The sequence below is a fragment of the Phytophthora parasitica genome, assembly GCF_000247585.1.
Source record: "Phytophthora parasitica INRA-310 unplaced genomic scaffold supercont2.1, whole genome shotgun sequence".
In the NCBI taxonomy this organism is placed as follows: domain Eukaryota; phylum Oomycota; class Peronosporomycetes; order Peronosporales; family Peronosporaceae; genus Phytophthora; species Phytophthora nicotianae.
The window spans coordinates 3,681,021-3,696,386 of NW_008634126.1; the positions used below are offsets into that span (position 1 = coordinate 3,681,021).

Here is a 15,366-nt window from a genome sequence, read left to right on the forward strand (position 1 = left end):
TCCAGCATTACTACCTCCGGAAAGGCTTCAAAGAAGCGCTTCATTTGCCGACTCTGGATGGTAATAGTTTGAGTTGTCTTTGTTTCGTCAACGAACACCGTGGCATTGTTACCTCGATACGAGCAAAATTTCCTCAGCACCGCCTCCAGTCTTTCTTCAACGGTGGCTTGTCCACGTCGCTTGGCTTTTAGCCGCTGCACCAAGTTGTGGACATCTCGCAGTATCACGCGCTTACCTGCACAAAACAATAGCACAGTTCAGTTTAACACAGAGCATAATAGACTTTAAAAGTTACGATACCCGTCGTCTCTTGAAGATATTTGAGAATCCTCTTTGGCTTGGCACCGGCCTTGACCAGCTCGTCCACGAAGTCGAGGACGCCAGGATCCGTAACACGCCTTGTCGAAGGGTAGTTCGCGTAAACTTCCTTTCGAAGCCGGTGGTTGTGGGTTCTGTTGTGCGTAGTAACACAGATTCTCCAGCTATTGGTTGTAGGACAGCGAGAAACCGTAGCAGATAGATTAACACCACACCCAGTACTACGACCAATGTGGCCAGTTCTCGTGCCGTCCCCTCGAGGTTTCGTACCCCACCCATGCGTACAGAGCAGCTTTTTGTAGTAGTCCCCAAAGCATTCAGGCACGAGATCGCCCTCCCTCCACTTCTTCTTCTTCCTAATCTTGTCATTTCGAGTAGAAACCCTTGTACAAGTGCGAATACGATAAAGCTGCGACGTCTCCGCCTCGTACTGCCGTAAGTTCTTGAAGAAATCATCCCAGGTGTCGTGCCAGCGTTGAAACGAGGGTGCTGTCTCGCTCACTGCTCCTGCCTCGCTGTCAGAAGAGTCAGATCCAAGCCCAGAGTCGCTCGAATCGCTAGCATTTCGTACAAGCGGTTTCCTTTTGTCATACCCGTTCGTGACCGATATGTCGTCACTGTCGCTCATAATCGTCGTGAATATTGCCGTAGCAGGCGATATCTGGCTGTCTACGCACGATCGCACGCGTCCGGAGCACGCAAAGGAGGGAGGGGTGTGGGGGTGTGAGGCAACGGATTCCTGGAATGAAAGGCTCGCAGGACGTGCGCAAATCTCCCCTCCGTTTTTCCAAATTTCAGATTTTTGTCGAGACCGTAATTTATGTAAAATACGAAGCCGCAGTAAATTACGGTCGTCGTGTCGTCTTTGTCTCGTCCCGGCTGTGCATTTTGGTTTGTGATCCTATTCACTTCCTTTCCAAATTTGTTTTTGTTGGCCTGACTCTGTGCAATAAGAACTTTCATTGGTCAAAATTGTACATACTGATCGAGAATGTTGACCAAACAAATGCTCAGATGTGACCCACGTCAAGAGAATATGAGAGAAGCAAATCAAATAAAGGCGTGTACAGATTCCATTCCAACTTCGATATCTTATTCGCCGTATGAAATTAAAAGGGACAGTTGATATCAACGTGGCCTTCACAACAATTCACTAAAACGAGTTAGTCCAACATATTTATTTTGAAGGGGTATTTAGCAGCCTTAGTTTCAGGAGTTGATGCGGAATCTGTATACGGAATCGTCAAAGGATCGCTTCACTTCATTTTTTGACCCATCAAAAAATGCTGATTCTTCGCCGAGCTGTGAGTCTGTTCGATTGCGTCGCGGCCACGAAGATAACCATTGCCAGAGGTATGAGTGAGGCTGCTAGACCGCCGGTACCCCCGTTCACGCGCGAGACCGCAACCCTGAAAGTGCGAGCTGCCGAAGACGCCTGGAACTCCCGCGATCCCAAGCGAGTCGCCCTCGCCTACACCATCGACAGCGCGTGGCGCAACCGCTCCGAGTTCATCAACGGGCGTGGGGAAATCGAGGCCTTCTTGACCCGCAAATAGGAGCGGGAGTCACAGTACCGGCTCATCAAGGAGCTGTTTGCCTTTGATGGCAACCGGATTGCCGTGCGATTCGCTTACGAGTGGCTCGATGCTGAGAAACAGCAATGGTACTGCGCATACGGCAACGAGAACTGGGTGTTCGACGCTCAGGGCTACATGGCCAAACGCTTCGCGTGCATCAATGACGTCCCGATCGACGAGAAGGATCGCCGCTTCCACTGGCCACAGGGTCGTCGGCCTGACGATCACCCTGGACTTAGCGAGCTTGGGCTCTAGGTCGACGTCAGAGATGGTCTTGCCAGTTGCAACAACCTGTCACCGCCATGTCGCGAATTTCTGATTTCGAAAATCCCGTTTCGGCATAAAGGAGGAACATAACGTAAGGTAGGCAATAAAGAAGCGAAGGTTGCCACAGATCCCTATGCGATTTTTGATGATGGATCAAGCGACCATCACTCCTCTTCTAAAAATAGTTGTTTTGAGGCCAATCACCTTGCCCCAACCGCCTCTCCCTCCTTTCGTATTGGCCAAAAATACCGTCGAACTGAACCGCCGATGCCCGAAAACGCAAGCCCATAGTCAAAAAGCCCAAGAAGTGCAAGAAACAAGAAGAAGCCTCAGTGTGCGGTCAGCCTGCCAACAGAGCTCGCTCGTAAGCCCAGACCCAAGAGCACCCAGCACATTTAGACAGACATGGCTACCATATACAGCGGCGCGCCGTCCACTTCGCGTTTCCCGTTCACACACACGCATTACACTTCCAACGCTGACGCCGCCGCGCAGATGCAAATGCAGCAGTTCCGATACGGTGGCTACGCCATGGAGAATCAGATGGAGGTCTCGTCACCGCCCTCCTTAGCGCCGCCGGGCGCCACACTCGGCCTTCTGAGCAAACAGCAAATGTACGCCGAGTCTAATGCCATGCGCCTATCATCGCCAGTGTACAGCAACCAGCAGAACGTGTCGAGTATGTATATGCAGTCTATGATGAACAAGATGTATCAGCCACAGCAGCCTCATCCTCCTCCCATGGATATTCCCCACCAACAGACAGAAGTGCTACACGTGTCGCCCGGCGTCCCTACGCCGGTAGAGCTGTCTATTTATGAGAACAAGCAGCCCACGGGATTTTTACATGTGACTGTCGGCAACCAGACTGTCGAGTTCTTCGACGGGGTAGCCAACATGCCGCAGAAGCGGTAGATGCATTTCTTCGCTCCCAGAGTAAACGTGACAGCATCCCGCGACTAAAAGACGGGCTGTGTTCCCTCCTCCATCCAGTAAACGAGTCACCAAGTTGTGAATGGACGCCCTCTTCTGATAAGAACGATCCCCAGTGCTGCTAACCACCCCAAGAACCAGTCTCCAGAGCAAGCGTCGCATAGCAAAGAGAAACAAGGTGGCGGAGTGCTATAGAAACTCTTCTCGTCTGTGTCATCGTGGTGTATTGCGTCAAGTTTCGAGCCAAGGCCAGCCAGAGGCAGCTGGTTTTTCTTTTGTGTGTATTTTATCGGCAGCTCGAGCATTTTTGCTGTCGTCAAGCGCCTGTACTTCTTCATTCTCATCCATTTTCACGAGCCTTTTCAATTTAATACCAAGAAGACAACGAACCAGTTTTGCTTTTCCACACACGTATATTTCTATGGATAGCTCTACCTTTCAAGCCCGCAAACTCTGTTTCGGTGGTTGTATCGATCACTACACCAACTGCAACCTCCTCCAGCTTATTCCTGTGTTGGCTCAGGTTGAACTGGAGTGGCCTTCGGTTCCGGAGTAGGGACGGAGATTCCGCGTGCTTTCAGACGGCTGGCAATTGTCCCGTACTCGAACACAAGGCCTCCCACTTCAGCATCGTCTTCGAAGATTAGAATGCCGTCGCTCTCATCCGTCAGTCCAAGCTCCGCCTCCGAGCAGATCATACCTTGCGAGACTTCTCCACGCAGTTTGGACTTCTTGATCTTGAGTTTCTTGCTGCATATCACATCCACAGAATGATTAGGTGAGCAAAGTGCTGTAGCTACTACTAGTGTGGTATGGTCCAACGTACAGCTCGCCGGTCTCGGGCTCCTTGATGGCCAAGCGCGTTCCTACTTTAGCGACGGGTACGCGTGCGCCTTGGCGCACGTTAGGGGCGCCGCAAATGATCTGCAGCAGATCGTCCTTGTCACCGATGTTGACGGCGCAAACGTTCAAACGGTCCGCTTGAGGGTGCAGATGGAAGTCCACAATCTCGCCGACCACCAGCGTGTTCCATGTCGTCTCCACTACTGGTTGCTGTGGGGCCTTCTTCTTCTGTACAACTGCGGCAGCCTCTTCACCAGCAGGAACAGTAGAAGAACTGAAGGCTGCAAACTGGCTGCAGAGACCGCGGAGCAGCGTCGCGCGAGGCTACGCGCGACATCGGAGCGAGAGGAGCATTATTTGTACTACTAGTATGAGGTTGAGAATCAAAAATGAAAGGCTATAACCGCCGAAAATTGATTTGCTTTTCGATCACCGAAAATAAAACTCGGTCCAAGTTGAAGTATCCTGACGATTGCTGGAGACGGTATGTTGTATATTGTCGACTCTCTCTTGGCAAATGCTAGATGCATCGCTGCGACAAAAAGATGGTTTTGTCTCCTTGTGATCCTGCAACCATCTTCATCCATAGTCTAAGCGCGTGCGAAAGTTCGTCCGGTGATGGTCTTCTTCTGGGTCTTGGACTGGTCCTTTTCGGGACGTGCACGGTTCAACACTAAAAAGCAACAAACTCGTTAGTCAATAGATGAAACAAGCCAAGCTAATACACGGACGACGTACCTTGCAGCAGCAGGTCCACACGCTTCCGCATGCGGATGTGCAGGTACGTCTTGGAGGCCTTGATGTGATAGTGGAGGTAGTTGCGCAGACCTTGAACGAGGGTCGCTGCTTTGACGCGCTTTTCAGTTGTGTCCACGTGGGTAGGGAAGATAGCAAGGCTAAGGTAGCCCACCAAGTCAGGCGAGTGACGGAGACCTGGAGCACCACGCAGCTCAAGCGGTGGGTCCTTGCCAAAAGCAACAGGCGGGGCGTTGTTCACCGTGCGCCGGGTGTCAACAAATTCCTATATAGCAAGCCACATCACTAGTCAGTGCTTGACAAAGTCCGTTCCTAAAACCAGTAGCATACCTGCAAGAAGACACGAGCGATAGCCTGGTCGGTCTTGTCCTCGAAGCAGACCGAGTACACAATGACGATACGGTCTGCTTGAGGAAGAACGTAAATCGTCTCGTTACGACGGTACGGGATCTGCACTGGGCCAAGCGTGCTCGCATTGCCGTTCTGAAGCGCCTCAAAGCACTGCTCAAATGGAGAACCCATAATGTTGCGCTTCAGGATCGAGATACGCTCAATGAAGGACGCTGAATCGAAGTGGGCAAGCAACATCATTCATCGGTTAACAGACGAGCAGGGACATATCTTCAAGCTTAAAGAATACTGCATCAAATACACGCACCAGCATTGGCGGGAGTGATCACGTCCACGTTCACCTGCAGTGAAAAGTCAAAACCTGCCTTCGGGGCGACAAGCTGAAATTCCGGGTATCTCGCGGCGAACATTTGTTTGGCACCCAATCTGCCAAACCACACAAATTAGAATTGCATTGCGTCCCTTTCTCCTTCTCAATTGCAGCGCACGCACCCTTCCAGCGACTTGTACGGAGGGTAGGCCATTGAGACCGTCAGGAGGTTGTCCACGATCGACATGTCATACTGCACGTCTGCAATTACGGTCAAGCAGTCAGTACTCTGCTCCTCGTATTTCCATTTAAATCCCCGCCTGTACAACGTATTGTACTGCTAAACTCACCGTCAAAGTCGCACAGACGGATCTCCAAAGGCTGCACGGGGCGAGGCGCTCTGAACGTTGTGAAAAAGAGGAATAAAGTCAGCAACAAAAGGAGTATGCAAACAGCGCCTGCAGCGCAGTGGTCCAGCCACCACAAGAACACGTACTTCTCCCCCAGACGTCCCTCCAGCACCTCCTTAATAATCTTGTTCTCCGACTCGAGGAACAGCATCGTGTCTGCAGTCAGAAATCCTCAGTTCCCAGATGTGAAAATGCCTTCATCTCCCCCGTCTTGACGACGGGTACCGTAATCATGGTACACGCGCCTTGAAGCACTGCTGTCGCAGACTCAGATATTCTCAGATTATTTTTAGTTTTCAACCAATGATGCATCGCCAAATAGAAACAATTTGTGGTGTGTCATCGTCACATCTGGACCTGTTCCTCCTTGCAACGATGTCGACGCGCCCTTCGCTGCCATCTTCCACATCATCCATGAGCCTCGTGAGCGGTCCTGGAGAGCTTGAGTATGGCGGCTACGGTCGCGTTCTGTTCTGCGGCCAGCTGGAGAAGCGCCGCGACGGCGCCGTGCGCGGTGGCTGGGCCTCGCGTCTCTTCGTTCTCACACCCGAGACGCTGCACTACTACCGCAAGGCCACCGAGTTCGAGCTACTGGGAGAGGAACGCGGTCACGTAAGTAGTACGGTCAAGACTAATTGGTGAAGACAACCAGGGAACGTGTGCAATTCCAGCTAACGATAATATGTGGTTTATACGTCTGTTAGATCGCACTGTCCTCCATCACGAGGGTACGCGCCATGCCGGAGGACGAAGCGCCCTACTCGACAGCAGAGCCGGGAGTAGAGCACTACTACCTTGAGATCTGCACAGTAAGTACTGCATTGAGCTGAAACTATGGAATTCTTGAGTATTAACTGCCTTGATATAGGAGGACCGGCTGTATCTGATGCGGACGCCGGTTCGAGAGGCGTCAACATGCGAGAGCTGGTCAATCGCTATTGAAGAGCAGCGCAAGGTGCTTCGATCGGGGAAGGCGAATAAACGTGAGTGCCCTTCGAGCTCTGTCCCTTTCCCGGAGGCGCTGCCTAGCCCCACTCTGCTAGCACGCAACCATGAGCTTTTCTCCCATTTCGTAAGTTGGTCGTCTTACGGCGCCTGTTATCTTGGATCTGTTCACTAGAGTATAAAAGCGTGCTCCTGTTTGCGAACGAACAGGAAGCGTCGCCACCACGGGTTGCCATGGTCTCAGTCGTTCACGTGAGCGAGCGAGATGGACGTCCTGCTGAGAAGGTAATCAAGCGACGGACCGAGTGGGGCGAGAAGCTGGACCTCGGTGTAATCCCGCAAGGAGGAGCATGCGTCATACTTCTGCAGGATGGAGGTCTCGGTCGTATTGGTACTCAAGCTCTCATGAGCAGCTGGGATTCGGGGCGTGTCTGCTGGATTGAAGTGACCGATGCCGAGTTCCCTACCGAGATCGAAGTGTCGGTAACATGCAAAGTGTTATCGCAGGAGACCAAGTTGAAGTCTCCTAAGACTCAAAGCACTCAAGAAGGGCTACCGAAGTGGGTCGAGTGGGTGGACGAAGGCTCCAGTATCGGCTTTCTCTTGATGTGCCTCTTTGTTCACCTGCTGTATGGCGTTGACGGCTTCCACTGGTCGCACAAGTGCTGCCTCACGGTCGGTGCAGCACTCGCCATCTCGACTATTCTCAACGGATCTACTAGAAACCCACCGACACCAGCACCGACGCCTCGACACTCTAGTCCCACCAATCTACTACCCAAGCTGCAGTTCACCCTCACAGTTCATCGCTGCCGGATAAAAATGGAGGGTACAGAGTACATTTACCCACAGGCTAGCGACAATAAGTAGACCGCTCCAATAACTCACGGATAGAGCGGATGGAATGTGAGCAACGTACGTTGCACGTGCGCACTATCCATACTTCGAGTTAAAGTGGGAGCGACTCAAAAGGAAATGAAGCAGCTTCAAAATAAATTACTTATCCTACCAAGGCCTTCAATATGCGTCGCTCTTTTTTCTAGTATATAAGTTCGTCTCAAGATTCATGCAATCAGCCCACCACACGTCCTGTGGCACGTCGAGCTGTGTCCAGGAGTGAAATCACGGCTTGGCGATCCGAGTCAGCATATCCCAACTCAATTAGGCGCTGGCTGAACTCCTGCAGTGTCAGCGCGCCACAAGAGAGACTGCTCATTCCAAGCATTACGTCCATAAGAATTTCCGGTCGCTTGATCTTCAGTAGAGCAGCACGCTCGATGAGGCCCATGGACGGGAACGACAGCTTCCACAACTCGCGGAACTTCCGCTCTGCCACTTCGGGGTCCTCAATTGAGGGTACTGCGGTATTCGCCTCGACATTGCACGTCTCCATTTGGAAAGACCGCGTACGAGGGGCATCAGGGGGACGACCGGACGTCTCGATTTGCTGTAGCGTATCAACAATGCCCTCGGATGAACTACGCTCGCGGAAAAATCGGTCACGAGGCGACTGCAGCTCCCGTCGGAATTGCTGGCGCGTACGCTCCTGTTGGTGATGGCGCGCGTATTGCTGACGGTGATTACCGTTCGCGTACCGCGTAGATGACCCGTTCAGCTGCTTGGTTCCGCGTTGGCTGTATTCCTGAATATTGCCGGCTTTACCTACCGAGACGAACACCTCGGCCTCATCCGGCAGTCCCACGATCTCCTCCACAGTGCGAATGGGCTCGCCATCATCCCGAGAAATGTCAATAATCTGGTTCTCCTTGACACCGAAGCGAATCTTCAGCACGTCCATGATAACCTGAGGTTCTGTTCCCTCAAAGTACGAGATGCACACTGTGCGTCCAAATGTCGATAAACTGTTTACGTTCAAGTGCTTGCAACGCTGCATTCGAGGTTGGAGACCCTTGCGCGAACGCGGGAGGTTGATCTGCCACAACCTGCTCACACACACTTGACACACACGACGCGGTCGCTGCTCATCGATCGCGCCATTACTAGCTGCACTCTTCTCGCGCTCCGGATTGGCCAGTCGTGTGTTGGTGCACTTGCTGCAGAAGGCCTTGCGGCAGTAACTGCACTTGTGTTTCCACTCCAGCAACGAGAACATTTTGCGGCAGCGAGAGCAATTTTCCGTCCTGTTCGAGTGGACCTGCAGGGGCACAGGTCGATCAGGGATCAAGTTCTGCAACATCGTGTCTACTTCGTCCGGTGTGATGCTGTTGCCCTTGTATAGTCGGAATTCTTCCACCATAAGAGACTTGACGAACCCTTGGTTCGGATAGACGACACCACGGCTAGCCATGGCGAAATTCACAGCCGTGACGAGCGACCAGTTGTTGGCGCGCATTAAATACATGATAACAAGGGTGGCCGAGCGTGAAATGCCCTGCGTACAATGGACCAGAACTCGGCCATGCTGCGTACGCTTGGCGGACTCAATGAACCTGTAAGCGGCGTCGAAGTACGAGCCAATATCTGCCTCCGGTCGGTCTTTAATGGTGACGTTCAGGTACTTAACTCCATCGCTCTCAAACGTGTTACCCACGTCTAGACTGGCGTTGACAACATGCGTAATACCCAAATGGGACATCACCTGCTTGGACTGCGCATGCCACATATTGCCTAGAAAGAGGAAACCCTCCAGAATCTCGTTGGGATAGTTCAGGTTGTGAGTACCGCTCTTGGTTCGCGTCAACTGCCCCGAAATCTCGTCTAGCATTGCCGAAGTGGTGTAGAATGGGTAGCGGTACTTAAACGTGAGGAAGCCGTCACTCAGCAACTTGACACTGGTTACAAGTCCGTCCTCGATGATGAGTTTCTCGAGCTTCCTGAGCCATTTGCAGGTCTTGGAGTCATTCGCATCATCCGCTGAGCTTTTCTTCACTGCGTCTCCGAACAGAACGACGTCGCGTAGTTTCCTCTTCTTACTGGAAAACAAATACCGCTGCTCTTCAAGTAGTTCGCTCTCTACGTCTTCTAGCGTTTTGCAGCCTTTCATGGGAGGGATAGAGATAGCGGACGGAATGGAGTCTTTCTCGTACTCCTCTCGGGTCCTTGTGTCGATGAGGATCATGCCGCGCGAGGCCTGGACCTGGTTATATAGCCAACGGCAGTTCACTTCGCCGCGGCGAACGAGGCGCTTGCGAGGTGGCGGCACAGGCTCGCTCTCCTCAACGGGACAGGTGCCGTCCACGACTGCATCGTCCTTAGTGACGTCTGTCGCTGCGCTCTTGTTGCTACTACCGCTACCGTTGCTCTCGTCGCCCACCGACATGCCGTTTCCGAGATGCTGTTGCTCTGTATTCGCACTAATCGTACTGGTACACGCAGTTGGCTGGTTCAAGGCGCTGCAGGGCGTAACGCCGCGGCGTGTGGTCGGTGCTGGGCGGCTAGCGATAGAATAGGTGTTTGATGCCGACGGCGGCGCCTCTGGCATTCGCTGGTTACCTTCTTTGCCGCTTCGGTAGGCGAATGCGTTGCTGGGGGACACCGCGGCGGGGAGGCAAGTGGCAGAGATCCGGAGCCTGCGGTCTGGTTCATAACTGCTGGAGACTACACAGTGCACACACGCAAAGCCAGGCAAGCGCGAGATAGGATGGGGCCTATGATGCCTCTAAATTATGATAACACACATTATAACTGGACGTCTTGAGCGGAATAGCCATGTGAAAAAATACAAATTGGATGGGCATAGTACCTTTCAAATTATATATAATTGAATTCATCCGACGTCTTCGGAGAAAAAGCAAGTCCTCGGAAGAAAAAGCTCAATCTCCGGCTTTCTTAACACTATGGACCATACATTACGCAAGTAAATTCGTTCGCCTCTTCTTCCTCCACGCTAAAGTTACACTGTAACTTACCGTGGTGCATTGCGCGGCAACTGTATGCACCGGCAACAGCAGCGGCCAATTCTGAGCATGGACGCCCAAGTAGGGCCCTACAGGAAATAATGCGTAGCAATCACGGGGATTGGACGAGCGTGAAGGCGAAGCAGCTGAACTTCAGCATGAAGCCGCTGTCGAAAGCTGCGTGCCAATAGCCAACATTATCTCCGCTGGGTATACATGCGTGTACTTCAACGTATAGTGAAGTACCTAGTTGAACAGTGGCTACATGGCCTGTTTGTCTGAGCAGAGCGACTCCTGTACATGTGGGACGCGGGTTTGGACCCGTTTGAAACGGCGTTTCCGTCCCGCTCACAAGATGGGAGGCGTCGACAACAGTGTGGAAGCATCAAGATGGTCAACCGCGCTCTCTGCTGTTGCATGTTCAGCTTTGTTGCTGCATAAGAACTGCAGTAACAGAGAGCACATCCTTTTCAGACGGTTCTGATACCATGCTACCCTTTATTCCAAGACGACATTGTAACTCGGGACACATGTACTTGAGATTCGCGCCAGATTCGATACCATCTTGCACTTCTGAGGGTACAGATTGTTGCTTCTAACGAGTATCTTACAAAAAAGGTTTACTACTAGTCGGTCGATCACATGACGGAGCACTGACTGTCCTTCGATGATTCCGCTGCCAGCTCTAGAGACGGAGAAGTCCGTCGCTGCAGCCTTGCTGGCTGGCTCGGCAGACTGCCGCTCGTCAACAGATCGAGCTCGTCCTCTGTAACGCTGCATTTGTTGTGGAACAGCCGTCGCTCCTCTCGCAGCAGCGCACGCAAAAAGCCTTCGTTCGGGACAACTACGCCGCGGCCTGAGCGCACGAAGTTGAACGCCTGCGCCAACGACCAATGGTATGTACGCATGACGTAGACGATCACAAGTGTCGCCGACCGGGAGATTCCATGCGTGCAATGTACTAGTACCCGACAGGGTCTGCCATCCGCAGTCGTCGAGCGCTGTGCTTGTGTGATGAACTGGTACGTAGAGTTGAAGAACTGTGTGATGTTCTCGTCAGGCTTATCGTCCAGCTTGGCGTTAAAGTACTTGACTCCGTCCTTCTCGAAGACGTTGTCCACCTTGCGCGTTGCATTCACCACGTGCGTGATCCCCAAGTCCAGGAAAACTTGTTTGCACTGTGCCTGCCACATATTCCCGAGGAATAAAAAATTGTCGACGATCTCATTCGGGTACGAAACCTGGTGCTCACCGCTATGCAGCACTCCGTCGTCCACGATGCCCAGCGACGTGTAGAACGGGTAGCGCTTGTGGAACTCTGCAAAGCCCTCGCAGAGCACTTTAATGCTGGCAGCGCGTCCTTCATCGAGAAAGAATTGCTCCAGCTTGTGCAGCCAAGACTCAGGGTTCGAAACGTCTTCCTCGTCTGCGAAAAGCAGCATATCGCGCAGCGAGCGTTTGGCGGCCGATAGCCCCAAGTTCTCGACGTACTCGCTGCAAGTGAGGTAGTTGTCGTGCTCCGGCGGAGGTACATTAATGGACCCGAGCACCGTATTAGCAAGACAATTCGCGCTTGAGCGGCAGTCGATGAGTACCTCGCCAACGTGGATATTGTTGAATAACCAGCGACTGTCCACCAGGCGCCGACGCAGCGAACGCTTCTTGCAGAGGACGGAAGTCGCCTCCTTCTTGCAGGTACCCGCCGGTAATTCCTGTTCGAGTCGCGTCTCGCCCATGTCTTTCCAAGGTAGCAAGTGTCTTCCACGCAACAGCTATGATATCCGAAAGTGCCTTGATCTTGCCACCAAACACTCAGGAGCCATTTGAAAAACGACGCCATGCAATTGGCCAGCGGGAATCAAGGAGCCGGTGGCAATTACCTGTTTTACAGCATTCCCCGTATAAAATGATACAACGTTTTTGGTATTTGCCAGCCGAATCCCGTTCGAGCCGACCTGCTGCCGACTACAAAAAGCGTTTTGTAGCCGGACCCAAGCACCAATAAATTCGGATGGGGCTGTGGATCTCTGCTGCGATTTCTCAGCGCTGCCACCGCCATGACAAGACAAGGCAATCGTCTTGGAAGCCTTCGAATCAGCTCGTCTTTGCTGGCTCCGCCCGCCCCGGATCTATCTATGCGAAAAGCGGCCCGCGCAAGAGCCGCCTCTTGCGCAGGAAGACAGACATCCTGCAATCCCACGCACCTGGCTCCATTTCATCAGGTCACCTTGAATCTTTGGCGAAGCTTTTGTGAGGATGGCACACAGAGACCTGCGTTATTAGGCACGCCGCTCGCGTACAGGAATGTATGCCAAATGATTTGGCCCAAATAATTAGCATTATCGAATTTGGCAGCACGGTTCTCGTTTACGGTACTTGTGGTCCGTCTACACCTGACCCGTCACATGCGGCAACTGTACATAGACGACCAGTGAGAGATTGGCTGCAGCACGCGTGGCTTCAAGCACGCGAGTTCTTCGATTAGGGTCATTAGGTACATTACAGCACATTCAAACGGGGGGAGGGAATCATTGCTGTTTACCTCAGTTTACTGAAGTCCAAAACGGGAGCTAATTTCGGTTCTTCCTTGCTAGGGAACATGCGTGTTTCCAAAACAACTTGTACTATCAAACTCGTAGGCGTATGCAAAATTATCCGTCGCACTAAAAAGACTTGGAAGAGGTTGCTTGGATACTTCACTTGAGCCCCGTTTCCCTGACAAGACGCGATCCGAAAGCATTTACAGTATGTAGATGGGAAGGCCACCCTAAATTTAATTTAAAATCTTTAACCTTTATAAGTATAGAAGAAAAGTGAAAATCGGAGATTTTTTTTTGGGTCAAATTTGGTGCAGGTCAAATCCTGCGCAACTCGCTTTTTGGGTCAAATTTGGATCAACTCTCCTTAACCCTCGCCAAGGGTCAACCAACGGTCAAATTTTATCATCACAGGCAGGTAGAGTCTTATCGTCTATCATAATGCATTCTTAATCAGTAAATATAAATATTAACTTTGTTGTAACCAATCCGAACAGTTCAATATTTCAATACACTAAATAAATCGATAAACCAAATTGCGTCCCAGAAATGCGTCAAGTTCCGTCGGGGCCACCACCAGTTTTCGTCAACTGGAAGCAGCAAATGCTGCTTGCGACGGACCAAATTGGGATTCGTGATGTAACGTTACCCCCGAACGATGTATGGAGAATGGTACGAGACCAATTTCTCGATGACGACAATGTCATTGTCAAAGGCGCGACCAAAACCCAAGTTTTGGGTCGTTTGTACAGGACCAGCACTAAACATTTTGGTCACGACATTTTCGGGCGCCTGGAGATGGAACCACTTTGTGACGTGAAGATTTCGGCTGGTCTCAAGTTTTTCCAGTTTCACTATGCGTACTACGAAGACGAAGTCCTACAACGCATCATTAAGTGGGCGCATCCGCAGCTGATGGACCGTATCAAGCAACGACAGTGCTCCATCTTCATCGATGCCACCTACCGATGTGTGCCTATTCGATTTTACCAACTGGTAATTTTGATGCTCTACGACCCAATTTCGGATCCGTATCTACCAATTTGGTACGTGTTGACTACGGGGAAGACATCTCATGTTTACGAGCACTTGCTGCACTCAATCTTCGTCTCATCCAAAAAGAAGTTAGCCCCAGCTCACGTGGTGTGTGATTTTGAGTACGCACGCATCAAGGCCGTCAAGACCCAGTTTCCTGATTCTACAATTGTGGGCTGTTTGTTTCATTTCAAGCAAGCGCTGCGACGGAAAATGTTGAAGTTGAAGATAACCGAGGCCGAGGTGAATCTGGCTATGCTTGACGGTTGTAGTGACCGACTTACTGTGATCCGGCTTGTCGACATCGTGTTTCGTGGAATTCCAGATGTTCGACGCATGATCAAACGTAGCTGTGGATACCAAGGAATTCAGTACTCTAAGGATAACAGGACGAAATTCTGGAAGTACTTCAAGACAACCTGGATCAAAAAAATTGTTCCGGCATGGTGGAACACCAATCGTTGGGCGAAGACATTGTAAATCAAACCAACAACCCTCTGGAACGCTACAACAGGACGCTCAACGACGCTTTTTCTGTTGCGCATCCGGAAGTGACCCAATTCATTCATCAGCGTGATTGAAGCTCAAAGCAGGGAATACGTTCGACTCATCAACGATATATCCAACCGCAGAACCACCGCTCCTGCCCATGCACCAGCTCAGCCTGCTCCGGCGTTTGACTCGGATTCGGACTTCGAAGTGGACTCGGACTCGGATTTAGTTGTCAGTGACCCAGGCTCTGAAGCCTGGGATGGTGCTTCCGTGGCCTCGAGATCTCCTGAATACTGATCTACATACAAAACAATACCTATTTGATTTCTACAGATTCTAATCAAATACATTGTGCCCATTCTACTACGGTTTTGCATGATGGTACCTATTTTTATTGACATCGGACTAAAATGTACTTTTCAAGTATTTCCTACTATTCAGTGATACGATATCCCTCTGTATGCCTGGGGCCGCTGTGATTTTAGATTTTAGCGAGATTCACTTATCCCAAATCCTTATCAGAAGGGGAACCCGACTCATCGTACTGAGCATACTGGCGGTCAATCAAGTTCACTCGGTGGCACCCGTCGGCCGCATTTGTGCAGTTCTGTGAGAGCCCCCCAGTGAGCGTGACCGAAAGTCAATATACTAGTACTGAGTTGAGTTTTGCTGCCAGGTGGAATCGAACCACCGACCTCTCGTTTATGAAGCGAGATCTTTACCACTAAGCTATGG

At 51.4% G+C, this 15,366-nt stretch overlaps 7 protein-coding genes and 1 pseudogene across 13 annotated transcripts; 3 read left to right on the forward strand and 5 right to left on the reverse strand.

Annotated features, from left to right (window-relative positions):
- Window positions 1-1,601: 1,601 nt before the first annotated feature.
- PPTG_01000 (hypothetical protein) lies at window positions 1,602-2,150 on the forward strand (the record flags this gene model as incomplete). The annotated part of the gene is made up of 2 exons (XM_008892589.1): window positions 1,602-1,778; window positions 1,875-2,150. 2 exons carry the CDS (start codon window positions 1,602-1,604, stop codon window positions 2,148-2,150), a joined length of 453 nt encoding a protein of 150 aa, XP_008890837.1.
- Window positions 2,151-2,567: 417 nt separating this feature from the next.
- On the forward strand, window positions 2,568-3,077 carry PPTG_01001 (hypothetical protein; the record flags this gene model as incomplete). Its single annotated transcript, XM_008892590.1, has 1 exon — window positions 2,568-3,077. One exon carries the CDS (start codon window positions 2,568-2,570, stop codon window positions 3,075-3,077), a length of 510 nt encoding a protein of 169 aa, XP_008890838.1.
- A 521-nt stretch (window positions 3,078-3,598) lies between these two features.
- PPTG_01002 (hypothetical protein) lies at window positions 3,599-4,275 on the reverse strand (the record flags this gene model as incomplete). The annotated part of the gene is made up of 3 exons (XM_008892591.1): window positions 3,599-3,845; window positions 3,922-4,166; window positions 4,228-4,275. The coding sequence occupies 3 exons, from the start codon at window positions 4,273-4,275 to the stop codon at window positions 3,599-3,601; spliced, it is 540 nt and encodes a 179-aa protein (XP_008890839.1).
- Window positions 4,276-4,299: 24 nt separating this feature from the next.
- PPTG_01003 (hypothetical protein) lies at window positions 4,300-6,046 on the reverse strand. 3 transcript variants are annotated; one of them, XM_008892592.1, is made up of 7 exons: window positions 5,852-6,046; window positions 5,706-5,755; window positions 5,538-5,616; window positions 5,353-5,471; window positions 5,025-5,257; window positions 4,677-4,959; window positions 4,300-4,611 (listed from the first exon to the last, which is right to left on the reverse strand). In XM_008892592.1, the coding sequence occupies exons 1-7, from the start codon at window positions 5,914-5,916 to the stop codon at window positions 4,529-4,531; spliced, it is 912 nt and encodes a 303-aa protein (XP_008890840.1). In that variant the 5' UTR covers window positions 5,917-6,046; the 3' UTR covers window positions 4,300-4,528. The 3 variants fall into 3 exon arrangements, with proteins under 3 accessions (XP_008890840.1, XP_008890841.1, XP_008890842.1); XM_008892593.1 differs by having other exon boundaries at window positions 5,353-5,616; XM_008892594.1 differs by lacking the exon at window positions 4,300-4,611 and having other exon boundaries at window positions 4,640-4,959.
- PPTG_01004 (hypothetical protein) lies at window positions 6,035-7,731 on the forward strand. Of its 4 annotated transcripts, none has more exons than XM_008892595.1 (4): window positions 6,035-6,377; window positions 6,470-6,574; window positions 6,634-6,837; window positions 6,921-7,731. In XM_008892595.1, the coding sequence occupies exons 1-4, from the start codon at window positions 6,069-6,071 to the stop codon at window positions 7,578-7,580; spliced, it is 1,278 nt and encodes a 425-aa protein (XP_008890843.1). In that variant the 5' UTR covers window positions 6,035-6,068; the 3' UTR covers window positions 7,581-7,731. The 4 variants fall into 4 exon arrangements, with proteins under 4 accessions (XP_008890843.1, XP_008890846.1, XP_008890844.1 ...); XM_008892598.1 differs by having other exon boundaries at window positions 6,634-6,748; window positions 6,886-7,731; XM_008892596.1 differs by lacking the exon at window positions 6,035-6,377 and having other exon boundaries at window positions 6,426-6,574.
- Window positions 7,654-10,370, reverse strand: PPTG_01005 (hypothetical protein). The gene has a single exon (XM_008892599.1). The coding sequence runs from the start codon at window positions 10,150-10,152 to the stop codon at window positions 7,783-7,785; it is 2,370 nt and encodes a 789-aa protein (XP_008890847.1). The 5' UTR covers window positions 10,153-10,370; the 3' UTR covers window positions 7,654-7,782.
- A 33-nt stretch (window positions 10,371-10,403) lies between these two features.
- On the reverse strand, window positions 10,404-12,863 carry PPTG_01006 (hypothetical protein). The gene has a single exon (XM_008892600.1). The coding sequence runs from the start codon at window positions 12,301-12,303 to the stop codon at window positions 11,206-11,208; it is 1,098 nt and encodes a 365-aa protein (XP_008890848.1). The 5' UTR covers window positions 12,304-12,863; the 3' UTR covers window positions 10,404-11,205.
- Window positions 12,864-15,298: 2,435 nt separating this feature from the next.
- Window positions 15,299-15,366, reverse strand: PPTG_20506 (annotated as a pseudogene). The gene has a single exon. The product of its transcript is annotated as a tRNA-OTHER (tRNA).

Coding starts and splice junctions, on each gene's coding strand:
- PPTG_01005 (XM_008892599.1), bottom strand. CDS start 10,152: ATGCCAGAGGCGCCGCCGTCGGCATCAAACACCTATTCTATCGCTAGC.
- PPTG_01006 (XM_008892600.1), bottom strand. CDS start 12,303: ATGGGCGAGACGCGACTCGAACAGGAATTACCGGCGGGTACCTGCAAG.
- PPTG_01004 (XM_008892595.1), top strand. CDS start 6,069: ATGATGCATCGCCAAATAGAAACAATTTGTGGTGTGTCATCGTCACAT. Junction 6,378..6,469: donor TGGGAGAGGAACGCGGTCAC/GTAAGTAGTACG, acceptor TACGTCTGTTAG/ATCGCACTGTCCTCCATCAC. Junction 6,575..6,633: donor ACTACCTTGAGATCTGCACA/GTAAGTACTGCA, acceptor GCCTTGATATAG/GAGGACCGGCTGTATCTGAT.
- PPTG_01003 (XM_008892592.1), bottom strand. CDS start 5,916: ATGCTGTTCCTCGAGTCGGAGAACAAGATTATTAAGGAGGTGCTGGAG. Junction 5,756..5,851: donor GAGGGACGTCTGGGGGAGAA/GTACGTGTTCTT, acceptor CACAACGTTCAG/AGCGCCTCGCCCCGTGCAGC. Junction 4,612..4,676: donor TGTGGACCTGCTGCTGCAAG/GTACGTCGTCCG, acceptor GTTGCTTTTTAG/TGTTGAACCGTGCACGTCCC.